Genomic DNA, 24,629 nt, shown 5'->3' on the forward strand with positions numbered 1-24,629 from the left:
CTGATAGATCAACTTTAAAGCCGAAAATGGTTGATTTCTACCACTTCTAGATTGATTAGGGTAGTATTAAAGAAGGAGATGGAATCTATTCTCTAGACGCTGAATCGATTCCTGAAAACTTCTACTCGCTACCTCTTACCGTGTTTGCTTTGATACATATAAACAAACAGATAAGACTTCTGGACTTACGCATAGCACAGCTTGGAAGTATAAATTAAATAACAGTAAAGTAGAGCGATTCTGCATTTCAAGATGGCGCCAGCTCAGTGGACGCTTTACAGTTACTTTCCTGTTTTTAATTGTTTAATTGTTTTCTACAATACTTTTTCCCCTCCCTATTTAATGAAGCTTTTAGCGGAAGTATATCGTGTGGTACACTTTTTATTAGTGTATGTGATTGTTTTCTATTTTCAGTTAATTAATGTAATTTCCATTATAATATAACTTTTCAGATCATTTAGAGTCACATATATTTAGAAAGATGAAAAAATAAAAAGTAATATCTAACGAACTTCGTTGATACAGTCAACTTGTATTTCAAAACTTCGTTACCTACGATATCATCTTTAGAAAAAGAATTGTAATAAACTTATTCTTTATAGAAATTAATTTCTTCATATTTGTCAAAGATTACTAAAGAAAAATAAGAGACGTGAGAATACTATTTGCAGAAGTAACAAAAATTATAAGGGAAAAAAAAAACTATAGAGTTGTCTTTCATATTTTGTGAGAAAATTATAGCTTAAAAAATCAGCTCCGCGTTATACAGCAAAACTCTATAAGCTGCAGGTGTTCTAAACAATTATACAGCAATTGTACAAAGAATTACCTTAAAAATATATTATTGTCTAAGATGGTGTTCCTCAAATTTTTTCAAGTGATGTTCATCTTCATTAGTCAGAATGTTCTATGGATTACCATGCTCTTGTCTCTTTCACACAAATTTATAATATGTTTTATGTTTTAAGCATAAATTGCTATATTAGTATACTTATATTTTCAAAAAAAAAAAAAAAAAAAAAAAAAAAGTGCTAATTACGTAAAATTCCCTTAATTTCATATTGCAATTATTATAAGAAAATACATATTAGTATTTCTTTTGACAATTGAAGGCTTTCAATAATATTTTATATAGCAATACATCTATATAAACAATTAATACTTTTCTGACCAGAGTATAAACTTGTTTATTAAAATTAAAATAAGGAATAATAGTTTCAATAACTTAACGTTATCTTCATCAGACATTAATTAGAAGAGATATCTTCATAACAGTACATTGTTATTGTTATATAATTCTAATTGTTACATTTTATAACTTTAAATTTTAGTATGAAATAATCAGGTATTGGAGACACCCGAGCTTCATCCTACCTTATACAAAGGATAAGTGTGGCTGTGCAAAGAGGGAACGTAGCAGCGATGCTAGGAACTCTCCCTCCGGGAAAAGCTTTGGACGAAATTTTCCTTTTGTAATCACTCTCCTCTCACCATTTCGAATGTAAAAAAAAAAAAAAAAAAAAAAAAAAAAAAAAAAAAAAAACTGTTTCATTTTAAATTTATAACTGTTTTCTTAATCATTATCATTTTCACTTTTCGAGTTCGAGGCAAAATGGCGTCGGGATAGGAAAATCTGTCTCGAACTCCAGCTTAATACAATTTTAATTTTCATATAAGAGTTATTTTGTAGTTCTTTTTATGTGTGATACAAATTTTAATAAGTGTGGACAATTCTGACGTTACTAATATTCACTTTTACAATAATGTAGCCGTATAACAAATAGTTCAAAACGGGCAATTTCGGGCAATATGCCTGTATTATTTTGGTTTGCAACTTTGATTGCAACCATACCATGACAATTATAGTGCATATCAATTTTGTTTAATACAATTTTATACTTTTAAAGAATTTATAGTGTAACAGTCAACATGGCTAATGGCTGCTGCATTTAATATATATAAAACCACAAATGTGGCTCTAGAACACTTTTTTCTTTTATTATTATTACTTTAATAAATTCTTCCAAATATCAGTTAATTTTAAAATTCCCTCTCTATTCAATGTTCTATCACATAATTTTATTTCTATTGCTTCTCTTAATAATTTCTCATATCCGTGACTTTTTATCCTTCAATTCGTTCTAATAATCTATCCCATAATTCATGTATTGGGTTATATTTGATAAAGATAACGTGAAGTTAATGAAACTGTTATGAGTAACTCTTTACTTTGGGCAAGGCAATAATATCCTGTCAGTAAATAGTATTGCCGAGCGAGCGTCAGCGAGTGAAGGTGGGTTAGAGCCCCGCAGGGCACGTTGTTTTCTGTCTTTCCTTGTTGGGAACTGCAACTGTAACTGTGGGAACCGGTTCAGATGACTTGGTTATTGTCACTGCCTTGCCTAAAGTAAAGACTTGCCCTGTTATGCCTTATTTTAATTTTAATAAACAAGTATATACTCTGATCAGAAAAGTATTAATTATTTATGTAGTAGTTCCAGAGTCAAGATGGATGGAGTTATACGTATTTATATAAGCTTTCAGAATTTACGTAATATTTGCTTTAATAAATTGTGTAGTCTATTATCTGTATAATGTATACTTATTCGAGATTCTTAACTATTGTGTGTGATATCCAATTCATTAGAAATTTATTTTTCCCGCCTTGTTTTCGAGTTCAGTCCAAGAGAATCAAAAGGGAAGACCTCGAGGATCACAGTTTGAGAAACGCTGATATAAGAGATAAAAACCCAATTACTTATTAAAAAATAAAGCACCAGCATATTAACAACTTACCGTTCTTCACCATATCAATGTTTTCAATTTCTGCATCTCCTGAATCGTTTTCTGTGAAAGTAATTTCTCCCAATAACAGAATTGCAACTGCTAATCTTTTTACAGTGAGAATATCGTCTTTGGTAAATTCTAGTGCCAAAAGATTTTGTATGAATTCCACGCTCTTTTCTGTGTTCTTGTTAGAGTCCATGCCATTAATTGTCCTCAAGTAACGATATTTCTTTCCTCGCTCCAAATAGTAGTCGTTTAATTCTTCTGAGATTTCTAATATGTTGTAGAAATAGTACAAAAAATGATAATTCCCTTGGAACCTAAATTATTAATAAACAAAAGATAAAGTATTTAGAATCATACGAATTTCTAAACTGGTTGTTGTATAGTTATGAAAGTATCTCTCTCTATCTTTCTTTATATATATATTAAATAGATTTTAAAAATTGAAGTTTTAATTGTATTACTGTATAAATTATATTACAAAATTTAATTCAGTTTAATATATAAAACTACTAGTCATCTATTGATCAATAAATGTACTTCCAAAATAAATACTCTTTCTCCATAAGTTAATTCAGCTATTCAACAATAATATGAATGAGTTTCATACAAAATTTATTTTGGTTTATGGACAATACAAAATTTTAAGATCAGTTAATTTATTCTATTGTTGATATTATTGCATTATTAGGGGCACATTAACTCAAATATAGAGTGCTCGCTTCTTCTGCGAGAAGTCCTCGGTTCGATCGCATCTTACGTGATTTTGTGGTAGTCAGTTATGTCTGCGAGTTTTCTTGGAGTTCTTCCGTTTCCTCCTACATTATCATTCTACCAAATCTTTCATTAATCATTCTCTTCCATTGATCATCCGTCTATTTTATCCTAATTTCATTTCACTTCATATTGTATTATTTTCGCTAAATTCAGAATTCCATCATACTTTTAATGCACACTTTACGACAAAATTTTGTATAACCGAAACATAAATCCAAAGAATTGTTCACAAATACTTTCAAAGATACCGAAACTTTTATAGATGTAATTCAGACAAAATCAACCAATTTGAAATATATGATTCACAGTTGAAGAAGATAAAGAGAAATTATACTAAGTTAGTCTTTGGTTTGACTTGAGTCAGCGTGCTTTCTTTACTTATAGAATCACTCTTTCACCCGATAGGGGAAATTATGGATTCGGTTGGAATTACTAAAACAAGTTTTAATCAAGTCAAAGTCAAAATCTGTAAGAGACATGGGGTACCGCATAAGATAAAGAAAGTTCTAATTCAATTTTAATCAAAAAGTGTATATTGCTAACAAAGTTTATCTTTATGGTGAATGTATTATTTACTTTTTCTGTATATGTTCATTTTATGTCTTTGATAACCGTGTTATTTAATTTATGTTTTTATTAAGCAAATTGTTGTTAGTACTTTTATCATACTGTGACTTGTTTACTTGCATAAAATTTAAACATCACATATAATTGTTATCATACCTATCATCTTCAGTGAGCCTCCACTTCTCTAGAAGGTACATCCAAAATATAGCTCCACTGATTTTACCAGACTGTGTAAACGTCATTTGCAATCGAAGAACGTGACGAGTCGAATCAGGGTTGATTGGAGTAGCAGCGTTCCCAAGAGTATGGATGACAGACAAACCTCTCAGGATTTTCTCTCCAACTATATTCATACTCTAATGTTTAAAAGGAAATAAAACAAAAATTCCTTACAAGCATATTTAGACACAGAAAAAGTTGCTTACAGAGTGCTTGTCTCATTTTATGAAGTATTTTTCTTTTTATGAGTTTATTTGTAGTAAATGGCTGAAATGCACAATATCTACACTCCACATCCCGTAACTTTGAATATGTCCTTTTTGTCCAAATGTCTAGCGTGCCTGGTCTGCATGGTCCAGGACTTGATCCTGGTGGGATGTTTGCCACGAATAAAAATCGAAGTAGTGGTTCGGATTCCATTTGAAATACTAGATTCCACTTTACAGTCTCAGTGGTGATAGGCTGTATTAAATCAATCAATTTGGCTCCAAATGTACTGGAACGATGAAACCGAACGTAACATTAGTTAAAGATCACCTCAACAGACAGCTATGACGTCAGAAGAAATGAATCTGTAGATGTCGGGACATTTTACAGTAATTTGTGTAAAATGTTGAGCCAGAGTGATTTCTGGATAATTTTGTTGCAGGAGTTCAAACTAAGACAAAAGACTATGGAAGACACACATTATAATGTGGTAAAGGCACAGGATGTAGACTCAGCCTCAGAACAAACAAGACCATTCATGGTTTAAAAATGTTCATATCAAGGTGGCCTCCAAGATGAGAAAAATAGGGGATAACAAAGTAGATAACAAAGCCTTAAACCCATGTGTGGAGACTGACCTATAGTGTCAGTGAACTTGGTTCAACGTCTCCAGTTTCGAATCACCTACATCAAACAAAGAAAGTAGAAAATACTCAATTAAGTCCCATAGGAACTACCTGAGTGCCACAAAGAGCAGCGGGCGGACATCTGAAACAATCTATTGATTGTTATTGATTTCGAAATTTGAAAATAAGTTTCTCCTCGATCATGTGATGAGAAATTTGTACGGTAATGAGCGGAAAAATCTAAGATTTGCAAATCTAAAATTGATGTCACATAAGATTTTATTGTTAGCGTGATGGACAGCACTGAATGTCGTCAATTACAAATTCTTTCCTCCTATTGATACAATTACTGATGTCAATGTTGCATAGAAATTGACTAAATGCACCCACAAATGTGGAAAACCAGTCACCTTTGGTTAACAGGACGGGTCTTCTAATCTTGCAAGAAACATTTAACTACCTATGGTAAACTTTTCGAGACAGAAACTAAGAAACCTGAAGTATGTATTTCCGCACACTTCATTGTTGCTAACTTAACGCTAATAGACTACCATTTTCTGTATTTCAGTCTTTTCTGAAAGACAAGGTGATAAAAAATCAGAGATAGTGCCAAAAGTGCCTTTCGAGCCTTTACTATGTCATGGGGGCCACACTTATTCCAGTTCAGGATTGAGAGCTCTGTGACAGAGATCCATCATTGCAGATGGGAACCACTTTGAGTAAAGCAGGACCATTATAAAATTTAGTAGTATTGAGGTACAAAATGATCATTTATTTCAAGGTAACCTGGTATGTTCAGTGAGAGATTTACGTATATTTTAGAGAGAAAAAATGAACTTCGTTTAATGTTATGTGAAATGTTGTTATATCTTGTATAGACGCACTAACTCAAATAGTCAGAGACCGTGGTAGTTTTGTAATATGATGCTCGCATGTTTGCATCAAGGAAGCATATGAATGATCATGCATCACTGATGTCGATTTTACTGATTGTTTCCGTTTCTTTTCATTAATCATTGTTACAAGTATTTTATTATTGAAACTTCCTTTTAAGTTTGCTTACATTAATTTAAGAGACACTCTTTGGACTAAAATTAAATACTAGGGATGGCCACAAAGTTCCGGTTCCGGTTCCGGCGGAACCGGTTCCTCAACCAGTTCTTGGAGATCCGGTTTCCAGAACCGGTTCCAGATCTAGATCCGTAAACCCGGTCCCAGAACCGGATCTTAGGAACCGGTTCCAGACCTGGATCCGAAAACCCGGTTCCACAACCGGATCTTAGGAACCGGTTCCAGACCTGGATCCAAAACACCCAAAGTCCCGTCGTAAAGGAGGCACAAAGTTCACCTTCACTGGAAAGAGGACCACGCGCTTGTGCCCTCCCCGCCCAGACCCGCTTGTGCCCCCCAGAAAAAAATTTAGTCAGCCAGTGGGTGTTTAGCCAAATGAGTCTGCCAGTTTGCCTGTTTAGCCAACGAGTTTGCCAGTTACCCAGTTTGTTTAGCCAAATGAGACAAGCGACCGCCCCCTGGGCGCCTGCCTGTCGCTTCCACCATTTCATCTAGCACACTATTCACAGCCTGCAAGAAGCTCGGGTTTTGCGTAGGGATGGCCACAAAGTTTCCGCTCCGGTGGAACCGGTTCTTGGATATCAGGTTTTCAGAACTGGTTCAGGAATCGGTTCCATACCGGGATCCAAAAAACCGGTTCCGGAACCGGATCCGTTCAGAGTCGAAAGCCGCCAGGAATCGGTCCTGGCCATCCCTAATAAATACATTAAAACGTTGCATTCTGGAAGAAAATCCCTTTATATTCTTATAAGCCGATTAAATTTTAGATTCTTCGAAGATCTTGGATTTTTGCTTCTTTAGTATTATTGAATGACGTTTCCTTCTGGCTGTGTGGTTTTGGTAAATGAAACGAAGTTAATTTTCATTTTTACGATCAGAATATATAAGTAATGAACACGTTCTTTAACCGCTATTTCAATACTTGTATATGTTCTTTTCTATGGGGGAACTTTACTTATTTTTTTCATTTCTCTCTTCTCGTAACTTTAAGTATTAAAATAAACTACGTACATGAAAATAGAATTATTTGAAAAGACAGAATGATTATTTTCATTATGACAATTCTGTAAAATAAGTAATCATGAATTCCATATATTGATAGCTTATTCATTTTCTAATTTCTAACAACTCATTATAGATAATAGATAAAAATGACAACCAAATTACATAACAAAAACTTATCATAAAATGTACATGCAACAATGTAAATAACCAAAAAGATATTAATTGGTTATTGAAGACAAGTATTGAAACTTAACTATGCTTTATTAAAAATAATAAGCATTAATAGATGACGTCTTGTAAATGTTAACTTAGTTCAAATTTCAAAGATTTTAGTTCGTTTACATGGTACCATGTACATAATCTGAATGTGCGTATGTTATTTGCAGTAAAGTACAGGTAAAGATCAAGATTAGATTACACGAAGATTCTTCTGTATTTATTTCATTTTCCACCTTTCCAAATTTTATTTTTATATATATATATATTAGTATGTTTATTTCATGATACATTACTTGAGCGTAATTTAGTTAAATTGTATTCATTTTTATTTCATTTTCTATAATGATTTGTGACGAGCGCACAATGGAGGAGTCTCATATAGTGATATGAATTTTTTAAAAAAGTATTACTTGATAATTTCTCCCTAAGTAAAATGATAAAATATTCCTTCTTTGTAAATATATTTTATTACTACAAATACTGCTAGAAAAAAACACTGGGCATAAACAGACTTGCATGTTTGTATGTGTATTAAATAAAAAAATACAGAAAGCAATTTTTGATCGGTGGTATGTAAACTGTATCTTGAAAACTGGCCTAACAATTACATATAAAAAAAAAATATATATCATTTTCGGGTGTGGGAAGATGATTTAGATAGATCTCGACTTGAATATTCTTATTTAGGAGGGAAGCATAATGGTTTCCTGAAATGGGGAGAATCTGCCGATTTTTGTTAGTATAATACCATTTAGCTACGCTATTTCCACCATCACTTATCCAGCTCCAAATATGATAAGAAATAAGAGCTGGGTAGATTAAAAAAAATATATAAATTAAAGAATTTAAGATTGTACGCAATAAGCAAATAACGTAAAATGTTCCTTAATGATTCAAGAAGAAGTAAATCTAAAATTACATTTTAACCTAAGTAACAATGCATAACGAAGTGTGATTATTTTCTTTTTAAAATACCGTTGCCTTTACTTCAGATACTGTAGTTGAACAAAGTTTATGAAGAATTACTAGGTTCTGTACACGATAATTCATTCATTATTAAATCAATGGCACTAGAAAATTATTACAAGTTGTTTTTATGTACCTGTCCATATCCAAGATAAACAAGGTGTTTCACTGTATGAATAAAATTGGTTGTCTTCCCAGAGTAACTCTCGCCTGCAAATATAATTTGTTGTTGTTGTTCATGATGAAGCATATTCTGGTAAGCTCTGTCTGCTACAGCAAAGATATGAGGAGCATTGTCTGAACGCGTTTTGAATTTATACTTCTTCTGAAACTGAAAATATAAAAAAATGAAAATCTTAATTACTGACTTACTTAGAATTAAAAGATTGGCAGATAATAAATAAACTTATCATAGTACACCACTTGTAATGGTATGCTATCAGTGTTAGATTGCTTGTGTGTCTTCAAGGTGAATGCTGCTACAATTATTTTATATTTCGTAGTTTGTTTCCAAACACAACTTTCAATTTTCTAAATATTATTTTCATTTTTACTATGTCTCATTTTTTATTTTATTTTATTTTATTTATTTCCATGAGACAGATAATGGAAAATGCAGTGTATAGTTGCTGCTTGGTTGACCTCAGCAAACCTGGAGTACAGATATAAGAACGGAAGAAAAAGTTATCGCAGGAAGCAAACCAAGCTTCGTACACTAGGTCCATTATGATTTGCACACACAAGAGATACACTCTAACGTTATGTTATTATAACTTTGACTTTTTTGTTTCTCTTGTTTTGGCTATAATGTCTTCTGCTAATTCCATATTTTTTGAGCCAAAAGTAGCCCCTTAAAACGACAAGAGAAGAATTTCTAATATCTTGTATTTACAATGTTCTCAATATTACTTCCTTTATACCGGTATATTTATACTAATATAATAAACCCTCGATGTAAGAGACCTTAAATTAACGGATTTAGGGTTAAAGAGACATAATTTGACTAATGTAAATGAAATGAAATGAAATTTCTAGTTTTATGTCTCACGATTATTCTCCGAGGCTAAGAGAGATGATGGTCAGAATGAATGAAATGACAGGATAAAGAAAGTGCGATAACCCCAAGAAAACCTACTCACATGTTTGTTATTCGTTCGATTTTTCGTTCACAAATGAAAAATATCAGCAACTAAACGTGTTGGATTTGTTAATGATAGACTCTCTTTTATTACTGTTCATGGTCGATAGTGCGATATTATTGTTCTAAATGTATATACTCCAATAGAAAATAAGAATGACGATCAAAAGGACGGTTTTTACGAGGTAGTAGAACATGAATTTGACCAATTTCCGCGACACCATATGAAGGTTCCTTTAGAGGATTTCAATCTGAAGGTAGAAAGAAAAAATATTTTCAAACCAATGGTGTAGCAGCTACCCCCGCAATGCGGGGGAAGGGCGAGGTATTGGGGGCCCCGAAGTCTTGCTTTGAATAAAGATTTAAAGAAGTAGAACTTCAACTTTACTTCCACTTGCAACCGTTTATGTATATTTGTGTGTACATCGTGATTTCCAAGCCACAAGGACTTCTCGGTTTCGGAAAAAAAAAAATCAACAAGTACGTTGAAGTTTAGTTCAGTTTCGCAGCAGAAGAATGTTCTTTTGTTCCTCGCTCTCCGAGATTTTGGCCTTTGGGGCCTTAAACTGACTGTCGGTTCGCTTTATATACACATGTATTGCTAAGTACCTGAGAAGGTTGCTAGGCTGGGAACAGTAAGATGAGCAGTAAGTGTCCCCACCCCTTCAACTTAATGGCTGTCATTCGCGGGTCGCTAAGTTATTTTGAGGAGGGTCACCAGTAACAGGCAGAAGAAAACTAAAAACATTCTTCCGTGTCCCGCCTCCTCAGCTAAAACTAGCGAACAATACCTAGGATGAGTCGGAGAGTTTGAAAATGGAATGAAAAGGGGTAAGGGATAATAATATGTTGACCATGTGATATGCATTTCATAACGAGAAGCCTTGCTTGTTGGTAGGACGTCAATCAAATACAAGCAGCAAAGTGGTAGTTCTGTATGATATTGTGTTGAAGTGAATTGCATTGTGGATTAACAGTATTCCTTCTAGTGGTGAGTGTGATATCTGATGTGTGACTTTTTTGAATCATAGGCTGTGATTTCCCCCTGTGTAGTGCCTCCCCCACCCAATTTCTGTTGCAGGGACATGGGTTTAGAAGTAAATGCAGAGAAAACTAAATACATGGAAATGCATTGGGCCCATAATACGGCAAATTATGGATGCGTTAAAATATCGAATAATACTTTTGATAAAGTGGATACTTTCAAATGTCTAGGATTAATATTAATAGACGAAAACCGTATTCACGAAGAAATTAAATGTCGACTAAAAGCAGGGAATTCGTGTTATTATTCAGTTCAAAATCTCGTGTCGTTGCGAATTCTGTCGAGGAATTCGAAGCTTAAAATATTTAAAACGATAATCATGCCTGTTGTTCTGTATGTATGCGAAACATAGTCGCTTACCCTGAGAGAAGAACGTAGACTGAAAGTATTTGAGAACAAGATTCTGAGATGAATATTCGAACCCAAGAGGAATGGGAATGGAGAATGGCGGAAACTTCATAACGAGGAACTACATAATTTATACGGTTTACCAAACATTGTTAGGGTAATGAAGTATAGGAGGCTTGGGTAGGCAGGTCATGTAGCTAGGATGTAAGAAAGTAGAAACGCTTTCAAAATACTGACTGGGAGACCAATCGGAAAACGACCGTTAGGGAGATCTAGGCGCAGATGGGAGGACAATATTAAGATGGATCTCGCAGAAATAGAAGTACAAAGTAGAAACTGGATCCAGTTGGCTAAGGATAGAAGTCAATGGAGAGCTTTTGTGAAAGGGGTATTGAACCTCCGGGTTCCATAGGCCATAGAGTTAGTTGGTATATAATTTTCTATGAGTTGGAGGCAACTAGATAACGTGAATTGCTCAGCAGCTTAACTTTTTCTTTCTTCCTTCACTTCAATGTACACTGAAGAAGGCATCAAAGGTACGTTGAAACAGTTTGTCGCTATCTACAGTATTATAGGGTGCTTACAGATGAGTTCTTTAAAAATTTGAATATGCATATATTATCTTTGATCTATTGTTGAGGAGACTCATTTTACTGGAATGGAGGATATAAAAACTCTCCTTGCAAAGTGAGGTGAATCTACACGTTTCTGGAGCAATTTAATTATGATTCGACTTGCGAAAAGTTTATTTAAGGTTGAATTTGCTAACTGTATATGTTTCAAATGTTTTTCGTGACTCTTTCATGTTTTTAAAAATATTGTGGAAATCAAAACATTAAAATTAGTGTTTCAGAAAATACTACTTAATGAAATAGTTTGTGGCTATGTGTTTCCCATTGTCAAGCAAATGTGTCTTCAAATAATTTGTGATGTAATGTGCTTAGATTAAGAACTTAGCAAGAAAGATGATCATCCCAGAAACATAAATAGTGAATTTTTTACTGAGTACTAATTTGTACTTAGTAGAAAATTACGTAGAGAAAGTATTATATTCTTCTTTGAGAATATTACGTAAACAAAACATTATATTATTTTTTGAAAAAAAAAATATGTAGAGAAAGTATTATATTCTACTTTGATTTCTGCAGTATTTTCAAAAAGTGAGAAAAGGTGGAAAGCGCTGATGAGCATTTTGTATCTTACCTAACGATAAATGGGTAGCAGAGAATATAGCATCCGTAAACAACCACAGCTTCAGCACATGTGTAGTTGGAACCTACTTGCTGCCACTTTTTTCTCTGTTAATATAAGTCATTAACCCATAACAATACGTTTAGTGATAAAACTATTGGATCATTAGATTATTACAGCTATTTTGGGTTATTCACGGTAGAATAATTGCATTTTCAAATAGAAAAGAAGTAGATTGATGCATGGACTGTACTTGAAATGTCTTTACATAGTCTACTAATTAATGGAAATTTGATTTACGGAAACATATTTTAATATGTTAAATTTACTCAATAACATTTTGTTATTTAGGCTCATTTTGAGATCATTAGCGCTATCTACTAATAAAATTGATTTTAAAATTAGAGTGTGAGGAAACAATCTATATTATGAATTCATCTGGCAAAATATCTAATTTGAATTTTTAATGCAAAAATTTAGACGTCCGTTCTAACGAAATACAATTTGGTGCGTTTTCAGTCATTGATATTTATGTTTAAAAGTTAAAAACCATCTTAACATTCTTTTTAGCCAAAATGTTTATCAAATGAAATTGATAGAAAACAATAAAAAGGAAGAAATAGAATCATATGTCAATACCCTTCACAACTGTTTTTCTATAGCATTGGGATCATTGCGCAATGGGAAGCTGTTAATTTATTCGCATCTTAATAAATCACAATGTTCTTATGTTCAAAAATAAAAATACTGTAAGTATTATGTTTAAAAACAGTATATTAAAGATATTTTTAAAAAAACTCGTAAAAATGTAACATTTTCAATATTTTGACAAATTTTAGGCCCTATGCGCGACAGGAAGATATCAACTGATCTAAACCAAATTAAAATACAATGTTTTTAGGCTCTATTTGAAGACGTTAAAAACTATTACATTACGAAAACATTTAATTCAAAAATTTAAAAAAGCAATCGCAAAAATGATTTTTTAAAATATTTTGTCAAACTTTAGGGTCTATGCGCGACCGGAAGATGTCAACCGATTTTGATAATTTTTTTTATTTTTCTTTGTCTCTATAATTCGCAACTTTTCCGCGCTATTACAACTTCGAAATAAAAAAATGAGTTTTTTCGGCCCACCTTATTGTACAACCCACCTGTGCCGTTATTTATTTTACCTTCCTCTTCCCTGAGCTAAAATTTAGCATCACTACACTTTTACAGACTACCAATAATAAGTATGGAATTATTTACTTCAATTTTAAACTTATCGAAGTATTTAAAAACTTAAGTGAATACACAACACATGCAACTATGTGCAAATTAAATATTTATGATAACAGAAAATAATCACTACAGTTTATAGCTCCTGTAAAAATATCAGAAACCTCTAATTTAATCAGACAAAATGTATAGTAGAAACACACACAAAAATCACTATAGTTTAATAACCTATTAAAAGAATACATCACAGAAGTCTCCAATTTAGTCTGTCAAAAGTACAATATATGGTGGAAACACTACAATTTATAAGTATTTTTCAAAATCCATGGAACTTAGAGAAAATTACCTTATCTTATTTTTTGCAATTGCGAATGCATTTATCACTTCTTCGAAATTGAAACTGACTGTGATGTCTGATTCGTCTATAACGAGAACTTCAAGATTGACCAGTCCTTCTACATTCTACGCTGTTCATAAACAGTTTGTTAATCCGTTATAAAACTTAAAATGACCTTTTAGCGTAACAATTTGTTGCTGGAGTAGGGTTGTAAATATTGAGTGCAGAATGATGTGTACACATTTAGGTATACATGACCAATTTTCTTTGGAGTCAATATTCGGCAGGGATATGTAAGAAAGTAACTTATTGTCATCATATTCTTTCTTATATATTACAATTAGCTTTGAAAATGGATTGCATTCTTCTCTATGATCAAAGTTTCTCTGCAATATCATAAATTTTAACAGCTTCTAGTTCCGCGATATTTGAAAGAAATGAAGATACTAAATTACATTTCTTGTGAAAAGCTATACCTTCTGTAACTCATTCTGAAGAATCGTATTAGCTTAGAATGTATTTTATATTTTTATTTTTCTCCACATTTCGTCCTCATCTTTGAGTCAATCTGATTTTTTATATTCTACCAGTTTTAGTTGTTATATATTAGATAATAAACTAATCCCTAACCAAAACAAACCGTTTTTATTATAAAACTAATATAGTATAACATTTTCGCCAACCAAATACTTTGGCTTTATCAAACGCTTTACCAGAGATAATGTTTGATGAAGCCAAAGTATTTAGTTGGCAAAACTGTTATACGATATTAGTTTTATGATAAAAATCGGTTTGCTTTGCTCAGAGCTTAATTTATCATTTAATTTAATCCTGTTTCTTCTTAAGGAGTTTCTGGTTTCGCTTCTGAATGAAACGATTCATTGAAAAATCTGTTACGTTTAATTTGATGCTTTAGTATTGAAATCAGGGATGTAATGAGGCGACATGGGTCTACACGACTTGCAAAACATCACGAATGATAGAAAAAGTTAAGATTAGCACATAAAACTTTTAAAAAAATAATGAAATGATTACCAATTATTGTCCAAGTGCCACCTTAATTCTTGCCATATCCTCTGCTCACTACCTTCACTCGAAAACTGTCATCATACTAATTTGCTTGGTGTTAAAATTTTCTCATCTTATTCAAAAATGTTGGTATGCAACGATTCAACAATATATCATAATCCATTCTACACTTGGGAAATTGTTACACATTGTTAGGTTGTAGAATCTGTTTTCTTCTATATCTTCGAAACTTAACAAGACATTTAAACAAAATAAAGCTCAAATTGAAGTTCAGCGTGCACTCATCTTAAAAATAAGAAAGAATGAGCGTATAAGGAGATAAGCATACGCTATATATTTGTAAACGGTCGAGCGTATACCTACCAAAAATTCTAGCATTACATCATTGCTTGAAATCTCAACGGCTGAAGAAGATTGAACTGATTACAAACTTCTGATATTAGTGCAGTAAGTTTTCTTTCTGCATACTATTCCGAAATGTATGTTCTTTTGCAGTCGGCCATGTAAAAAGCTACACAATTTAGTGAATATATAGGTGCACATCTTAAAGTAGAGTGGAGCATTAATAGTAATCAGAATCGCAATCTAATGTGGGTTTCAGCCGCCTCTGCAGCTGCACATATTGCAAATGCTTAAATACGACTCTTGTTGTACATATTGTTTAGAATTTGATACGTTATATTATTAGAGCAACCCACATTATGCTTTATTTTTTGTTTACTTATGCTTTATTTTTTTTCCAAATTATGTTTTATTATGCTTTATTGTTAATCTCAATCATTATTTTACATTAATCGTGTATAATGTATAATATTTACTACACACTAGATATTCTAAATATCTTGATCTATTTATTAATATTTTATGCAACCAGTTTCTTTCATATTTAATGAACTTTCTACTTAGTGCACTATAAAGAGATATGCTTTACTCGAGTCAGTTTTTTTCTATCTTTCTATATGCGCCTTACAGGTTCATATATACAGAAAGGGAAAGTAAAAGATACCACCGAAAAGTACAGAAAGTGCTCAAGTTCAAAAAGTATACAAAACAATATAGTGTGGAGTTCTTGTGTACTATACATTGTTAGCGGAAAGTTTTCTTCTTCTTTTCCTTTTTTCTTTTCTCCACATCAAAGGATTTCATCGAAGAGTTTACAGAAATAAAAATAAGCTTTTCATTGTTGCATTGTTATGTTCTCAATGATTTTGCATTGTAACTATTGGTTTTGAAAAATATTAAATACAGTATGTTAAACTTGCAGTGAAACAGAACTTTCCAAGAATTGTTCTAATAGAATTTTCCAAGAATTGTGCTATATATTTTAAATTATGCTTTATGCTTTATTTTCTAAAATTATGCTTTATTATGCTTTTAAAATTAGTTTCTTCTGGACCCTTAGACAACCACAACCATATTCAAGGTACCAACCATATGTGTAAACTGCTGTTATGCTTTTTGTGCTTTTGTGCTTTTGGGTTGCCTCAATTATTATTAATTGTTGAAGTCTTCATGAACTTTCTATTACATTTATAACTAAAGACGAATCATTCACAATTACTAAATTTTGAACACTAAAGTACTTTTGGAGACACGGCAGCTCAATAGTAGAACATCTACCTCTGACGCTGAGTCCCTGGTTCGATCCCAGGCCATGACTACTGCCTGTGGGTTTTCTCAGTGTTCTCTCGTTTCTTCCTACATTAACATTTCTCCAATTACTTCACAATTGCCCTTATTTATTAGCCTAAAAGGCATAATCGTGGGACGCAAAACTAGAAATTTCATTTCACCTTATATATTTACAAAGGTATGTGTGTATGTGTGTGTATATGTTCCAACATAACTCTAGAACACCTGGAACAATTTCAACCAAAGTTGGTACACATCCCATACCTTACAATTTGAAAAAAACATTTGGGGTAAGATACCTGTAGGGAAGGGGTGACGTCAAAGTAATCGAAAATAAAAGGGGTCAAAATCATAGTTTTTGAGGTCGCTGAAATGAATAATCACACTCTCGATGCCATTTATGTCTAAGTTCAATCCCCATTGACATGAAGGAGGTGAGAAGGGTTGAAAAATAAATTGTACAAAATGACCGGTCGAATTCATGGTTTTTGGGATCGCTAAGCTGATTGGTCATGGTCCCCCCATCCCATTTAACCCCAAGTTTTGTCGAATTAGATATAAGAGTACATCTGGGGAGGATAAGATTTCAAATGTCGTTTCGTATAAATCTTATTCTTTCTGTTGGAAAAATGAGCATGTCAACTGGATTGGGAATCGACAGAGGCAACACCAAATATTTTCATTTATTTCTTTATTTTCAAATATTTCGATAATATCCTTGAAGAATGATAATCGAAAACTTGCGTCATAGACAGCATCGTAACGTGAGATTTTTGTTATTGCATGTACTTTCATTTGTATATTTTAGATCATGTACGGATTTTTTAAAAATGGATATAATAAATAAAGCACGGCAGTTAATCAGTTGTCTTGTTGTAAACTCGCTCAGTTCAATTATGAATTTGGTCAAAAGCAAATTTCGGTTTAGTAAATTCAAAATATAAGGTAAAAGTAAATAGAGAATAGGAGTATATATATAAGAAACTACCTTACCTCTTCATCATAAATTTGTTGTTTGTCATTAGGGTTCAGTATAAGAAGGATATCTCCCGCAAATGTATGAAAGTCTCCACGTTTTAGCCTCTCCTCCAGGTGATCTAAAATAATATCTTCTGACAAATTTTCCAATGCCGCTAAGTCTTCTACATACAGACGTTCTAGCTGACAATCATGGCCTCTCTGAAAAGTGTAACTGTGGTTGTTTAATCAAAATATTGTAGAACACACACTTACATGGAAGATGAATGGACAAGAAAAGTCTATAAACGTTCAGTAATGAAAGTTTGCAGGAGACAGAAATCGATCTTTGAACCACAATGTGTATGAGTTAACTTTTCTGAAATTTTCAAAAACTTGTCATTTAATGGATATTTGTATTTGTCATTTTTGCGACTCCACGTGTGTAAAATATTATATGAAACAAATCAATGATATAATCTAATTTTACGGTTTTTTTTTTTTTTTTTTTTTTTTTTTTACATGAATATTTTTCCCATGTACACATTTTTCAGGTTATGCAGTTCTAATTATAATATTTCACAGAATTTCCCATTGTAGTCAAGACATTCCGTTGGGCTAGATTTGAATAAATTTCAACTCTAGTTCGCAAAAATGTTGCTAAATCTTTTTAGAGCAGCTTAAGCTTCTGTGATTAGACTTAAACCTTTCCCCTCTCAATACGCAGGAAAAGTAACATTTATTAACTTAATAATATTTTATAAGTATTCTAACCAATGTACAAAGAATTGGGAATTTTGTTTCCAGCCCAAATCTTGAGCGTTAAACCTTTTGTACAAATAAATAAGTTTTCTGTATTTTACGAGTCAAAATTTCCAATTTAAAGATCGTACGGAGAGTTTGTACAAAACTCTAATAACCGTAGCTACTAAATAATTGAGGATGGCTAAATTATTCACTATGACTCCCATCATCCTCTGAGAAACTAGCCAATATATCTTAACGTCTTAATTCTTTCTTCCATTGAAAAGAACTTCTGTCAATCCTTCAAAACCCCTCTGGAACTCTTCAGATTCTCTTGGGTCCTTCTATATTTTTGTTATTGTCTGAATTACGATATCTTATGACACCAACACTCTCTTAACTCCTTTTTTCTCACTACTCAAAACAAAAAGAATCACAGTAAAGAATTCGAAAATACCTGTGAAACCCTTGTGAACTTTCCTTGTTCCTCCTGTGACTTGAGTCGTTTAAATTACAATCCCCTATAAACCTTCGAAATCTCCTCAGAAACTAGACTCTTAACTTATCCATTCCTACTGCTCAAACCCGAAAAGTAAATTCTTCGAGAACTTCGGATGGTTAAATTAGTAAGTAGTAAGTAGTAAGAAGATAGTTATAAGCTACAGGATAATGATAAGCTTTTTATTCCAAATTGCGTATAGTTTGAAATAAATTACCAATATTGTTTACAATTGCTTCTAGTGTCATCATCAATACATAACTAACCTTAAGTAATCCATTTCGTATCATTCCTTCTAAAGACGGACGTACTTTACACTCTTGTAAGTCTTCAGCTGTTATCTTCAACTCTTGAGCAAACTATAAACGAGAAACGAAAATAGATTATATTATATGCATGCTTCTAGTTTGGTACATAATAGAATATTCACTTATTCAAAAGGTTGAATTTTATTACATAAAGGGAAAATGAATAAATATAGAAAATAATATTTCGCTTTCTAGTAACAATTTTCTTGTGTTGGCCGTGTTATTGGAGTCCTATACATATATATACTAACCTCAGTCCGTATTCGAATTTGAAGCTGCAATTGTTCTTACTTCAGGTTTCATATGCAAGATCAGTGTACCACTCATTCTAGCTTTGGAACTTCTTGTATGAAATAAAAGACAAATTCTGACCAAAGCATATATTAACTAATAAATAATAGCGTTACAGTTTCGGCAAATTAACTTTGCCTTCATCAGACACATTATGAAATACAATTCCTAAGATTACAGCTTATATATTTCTTAAAATGAGAGGAGGTATTCCATGAACCAATCATATTCGTCCTTTCCTTTAACAATTTTTAATTAATACAAACGCATGTAAGATTCTTCTAAACGCTATATATAAACATGTAAGGGAGGCAGGACATGAAATAGACTGGGAAGGCGTAGAGGGGCTGGAAAAGGAGAAAAGAAGCATTATAAGAAAATAGAAAGAGGCAGAATGGATAAGAAAGGAAAGAAGCGAGAAACTTATGAATTGGAATAGCGGACTAAATATACATGATGTATGGAGAAAGATATTGGATAAAACAGAGAAGAAAGAGGAGGTAAAAACAGGTGTATTGAACAACGGATAGTTAATTAAAAGTTTATGTTTTTCAAAAGTGAAAGTTATTCATACACAGGTGTGCCAATTAAAAGTTTAGCTCTTAAGTGAAAGTTGATCATTAAAAGTAGCGTTTGTATTAATTAAAAATTGTTAAAGGAAAGGACGAATATGATTGGTTCATGGAATACCTCCTCTCATTTTAAGAAATATATAAGCTGTAATCTTAGGAATTGTATTTCATAATGTGTCTGTTGAAGGCAAAGTTAATTTGCCGAAACTGTAACGCTATTATTTATTAGTTAATATATGCTTTGGTCAGAATTTGTCTGTTATTTCATACAAGATCAGTGTATATAAGGATGTATCCTTGGACAGTTTCCATAGGCATACTAGAACATCTTATAAAATGTTGTTTTGAAAAAATCTTTATTCATAGTTTTTCGGGAATTAAAGTCTGAATATAGTATTATATACGAAAGAAAATACACCGGTGGTAATGCGTTATAAAACATTCTACATACATCATCCGATTTGAACAAAATTCGCACGCAGAGAGTGTATCTGTATACGAAATTCTTAGCTTAGTTCGAAGGTCTCAGCACACCGGGCACAGTAGATGATAAGCCAATGGGACTCGAAGGTTGTCGAAAATACAATTAGCATTTGTAGTTGTGTATTCGAGTCCGTTGAGTGTGGATTACAGCTTGTGTCTAATGCCAATACGACGCGAGTGAACTCCTATTGTGAAATTAAGTGACTACGAGCATGGTTGTAGAATGGAGTAGCCTAGTCGTTTACAGGATTGTCTCTCACATGGGGGTAGTGGTATACACGATGCTAGGTAGAAATGCCACCCCGAAGCGCATAAGCAGAAGGATCCTTACTGCCGCCCTGATAGAATTGCAACCCCCAACACAATCAACATGATCGCAGCCCCTCATATGAGCGCACGAACACTAAATGATCGATTTTTGGAGGTAGGTCTATACCCCCCCCCCTCTTACTGCACGGTTAATTACCTTATGACATTTCATCATTGCTGAGAACTTTTTTTGGGAGGGGGGATCGGGAGAAACTGAAGCAGGAAGGCAGTGGTATTCAGAGATGGGAATTGTTCTGTTTCAAACACAGTAACGACCGTGTGTGTGTCTCTGTAGACGTGCAGATGAACGAAAAAATCCAACATGTGTTCGCACTCGTCATATACAAACCACACAAGACATTCTGGTATTGAGAGTGAGCGACTACGCAACACAGACTACTCACCTCTGGTATTCATTCAAGGGAGTATAACTAGTGTATCGTCTATGTGTGAAATACCATACCCCAGACAGATATTCAGTATGTGTACGACTTATTTTCCGGAACAGTTGCTTGGGTAACCACTGGGAATGGTTACATATGCTATAAATGTGAGTACTATGTTTTTTTAATTACTCTGCATAACACATTCACAATGTTTCACACTATTTTCTACCATTACCTCCTTCTTGTGTACTAAAATAGACCAGATCCTGAATTGTTAGTGGGAGTTCTTAAATTATTTCCAGCAGCGTACAAATCAACATAATATTTATTAATTATTAAAAGTTATACTTTTATATTCATATATGTATATAAAATGTTATGTGGCAAATTAGGAATTGGAATATTTGTATATTAAAAGCTTGGAGCACATATCTGAGCTGCAAATCCAAGATTTGATCTTAAAAAAAAAAAGAAAGAAAGAAAGAAAGGTTATGCATATCCTAAAGATGGCTAAGATAGTACTTCCGAATTACTTGAGGATAAATGGAAAATCGATAACTATTATAACGGAAGTGCAAGAATTTGCATAAACCACAGACAAGACATGAACCGTTCGGTAGATGTCATTAAACTAAACAAAATTATATGCGTCGAGACAATCAATACAATCTATTTTTTTCTAAACCTAATTAGCGATACTGTATAAGAAACAAACGATCTATTAATGTGGCACTGAAGTTGAAGTACACCCTTATCAAATTCTTTATTATGAAGTTACCAAGACGATAGTATATGCTATTGTTAATGAGATAAATTATCATTAACTTTTAAACTTTAATTTTGGTTGAAAGAAAACATTATGACATTGTGGAAATAAAGCATTGTTCAAAGGTGAGAAGTACATATATATATATATATATAAGATGAAAAATCATATCGAGCGCAACAGCGTGTGTTATACTTGGAGATAAACTCTTACGCATGAAGCGTAAATTCTCGTGTAAGTTTCGAGAGAATTAGAAAGAAATTATTTTTAGGGCCCTAAAAGGTGTTTCGTTCGATGTCAATCTGATGTAGTTGATAGTTTCTATTCTGCTGAAATAGATTATTTATTTATTTATGTCTGAACATGAAAAATATACACTAATAGATTATTTATGTAATAGGTTATTTTTGTATATGAAATATATATATATATATATATATATATATATATATATATATATATATATATATATATATATATATATATATATATACTAATAGATTATTTATGTCTGTACCTAGGTATATGAAAAATATGCACTATTAACTGGCAGATTACATATTGTTGTTTCACTTCTCCAAACACACATACCATTTGTAAATAATAAGTAAGAGATTTACTTATTTAATTCTTCGCCATCTGTTTGAATTTCAAATAATCATAAACAGCGGAGTCTATTTAATGCGAAGTCCAAGGAGCACGAAAGAGTATCGAATTATCCAAAAAATATTCATTGTTAAACACCTGAATATCAAGCGAACAAAACTACTTTACCTACAATGAAAAAAATTAATATGCAAGAGACTTTACTTTTAAGGGAGCCTATTAGTTGTGTGATACAATACCACAAGTAAACAAGCGACATTTACTTGCACATAAATTGAGCCACACGTATTATGGAAAACACAGTTAAGTACAGTATCACATATACTGGATTAACAAACAAAACCACGTACACGAGTAACAACCTTAAGTGCTTGACATACTAAAAATAATACAAAATTTACTATTTTCTGCTTGTTTTTCATAAGTGAAAGGAGATAATGAAATGCAACTTACCACAATCATAGATAATGTTATTCTCCAACAGAAAATGTGAACCTGAAGAATTTTCAGTGTTGCCATCCATGGAAATTCAGTAGAGTTCGTTCCTCTAGTCCCTGTCTTAACTTAGATTTTGGGGAAAATGTTATTCTGGCAACACTCTAATTTCTATAGATGGCAACACTGAAAATTCTTCAGGTTCATATTTTCTGTTGCAGAATAACATTATCTATGATTGAGGGTAACTTGCATTTCATTATCTCCTTTCACTTATGAAAAACAAGCAAAAGAAAAATGGTACATTTTGTATTATTTTTAGTATGTCAGGCTCTTAATTATCTGTTCTCACTTAAAAAAGTGCGTGATATACATTTGGTTATTTTTTGCACGGTCAACGAAATCTTCATTTTCATTTATTGCGTGAAATACTTTCAACCATATCGAAAGCTTCAGATGAGGTCCGCACACTCTGTTTCTTTACTTCATCAAATTATCGTCTTCATCATCAGATAGATTGTGTTTTGCTGTTACTCTTCGCTACATCTACCTCTGGGTAGCGAGAAACCGGTTGAAGCTGCATTCGTCTGTTCACAATCTGTCCAACACTAAAAATTCTTGCACTGCATTACTTTAAATTATTCAAACGGGAGGTTCAAAAGTTCGATTTATCGACAACTTTAATCATTGTTTTCAATACAGTTTTCAAGGGGACTAAATTCTTATTCTAATTATCCAAGCTTGAATTAACGAGAGTCCGCTATATTAAAAACTTAGATTCATATATAATATATCAATCTCAAGCTACAACTTTTTGAGATTGTTTTTAAATCCTAAGTAAGCTGGACACTTTACTGTTTTTAAATGGTTTATAGAAGTATTTTAGCATTTAACATAATGCTCAAAAATTGTGTCTTCAGTAAAAGAAACATCCATGTACTTCATAAGACGAACATAATATTATAAATGATAAACAGAGTTTAAGTTGTACCTGTGTTGACTCTTCACAAAATGCTAGAAACAGTCATAATGTTCTAAAATTTTTATTTTCGGAAAAATTAACAATATAATTAGCATATGTTTTAGATTTTTTGTTTCATAGTCTTGGAACTAAAACATCCATTGTTGAATTTCAGACTGTTATCAATGAAATTGTTAATGACATGCTATACATACTGTTAATAATGTAACCAGAAATAATTCCAGCTTACATGAAGGTCGTTTTCTGGAAGCTGAGTAATGAATGGATGTTGCAATAATTCTACCATATAGGGCCTATATTCTGGATTTTTCTCTAGACATCTGAAAATATAGATGAAAAATGTATATTAGTTTTTCATATTGAAATTCATTCAATTATATATTTCTTATTAATTATTTCCTTTATTTGAACTACGTCATGAATGATCATTTGAGATAAATTTACGCAAGTGACACTTTTCAATGAAGTCCCCCAGAGCCAGTGTCAAAATTCAATGTATCTCAGAAAGCACTAATAGTAAGCCTTTTTAATACTGTAATAATACTTTTCCGTCTAACACGAATAGTAAATGCTTAAAAGTTGACTCTTGATAAGAACGATGGTAATTTATCCGGAGATTTATGACTTGCAACATTTGTTACACTTAAAAGAACCTTTGTCGCTCAAACAAAATACGATTATTATTATTACTTTGAAAATTTATTTTTCGACACATATAGGTAGTTTATAACCAGGAATAACCGTGGCATATAAATAAAACACATCAATTGTTTCCTAAGATACTACAACTGACTTAAAGTAAATTTTGACAACTTTGAAAGAGGAACAGAATGGGACATCTATAGACTTAAGAGAAGATCATAGTTAAAGAAAAGAGAGACAAATGACAAACAGGACAATAGA

General features: G+C 32.4%; 1 protein-coding gene across 9 annotated transcripts in view; it reads right to left on the bottom strand.

Moving 5' to 3' along the window:
• The window catches only part of ninaC (STKc_myosinIII_N_like and MYSc_Myo21 domain-containing protein ninaC), a 142,314-nt gene that overhangs the window by 44,548 nt on the left and 73,137 nt on the right, over positions 1 to 24,629 (bottom strand). For 8 of the 9 annotated variants that reach the window (XM_081760126.1, XM_081760134.1, XM_081760143.1 and 5 more), the window contains 6 exons: positions 23,956 to 24,046; positions 18,855 to 18,947; positions 17,382 to 17,567; positions 8,584 to 8,778; positions 4,291 to 4,490; positions 2,797 to 3,107 (listed from right to left, as the gene is read on the bottom strand). In XM_081760126.1, the coding sequence (XP_081616252.1) occupies positions 2,797 to 3,107; positions 4,291 to 4,490; positions 8,584 to 8,778; positions 17,382 to 17,567; positions 18,855 to 18,947; positions 23,956 to 24,046 (1,076 nt within the window). Of the gene's footprint in view, positions 1 to 2,796; positions 3,108 to 4,290; positions 4,491 to 8,583; positions 8,779 to 17,381; positions 17,568 to 18,854; positions 18,948 to 23,920; positions 24,047 to 24,629 lie in introns of those variants that run through there. The other variant, XM_081760195.1, reaches the window with a different exon arrangement.

This window comes from Thermobia domestica, chromosome 1, assembly GCF_964235325.1.
Source record: "Thermobia domestica chromosome 1, izTheDome1.hap1.1, whole genome shotgun sequence".
Classification (NCBI taxonomy): Eukaryota; Metazoa; Arthropoda; class Insecta; order Zygentoma; family Lepismatidae; genus Thermobia; species Thermobia domestica.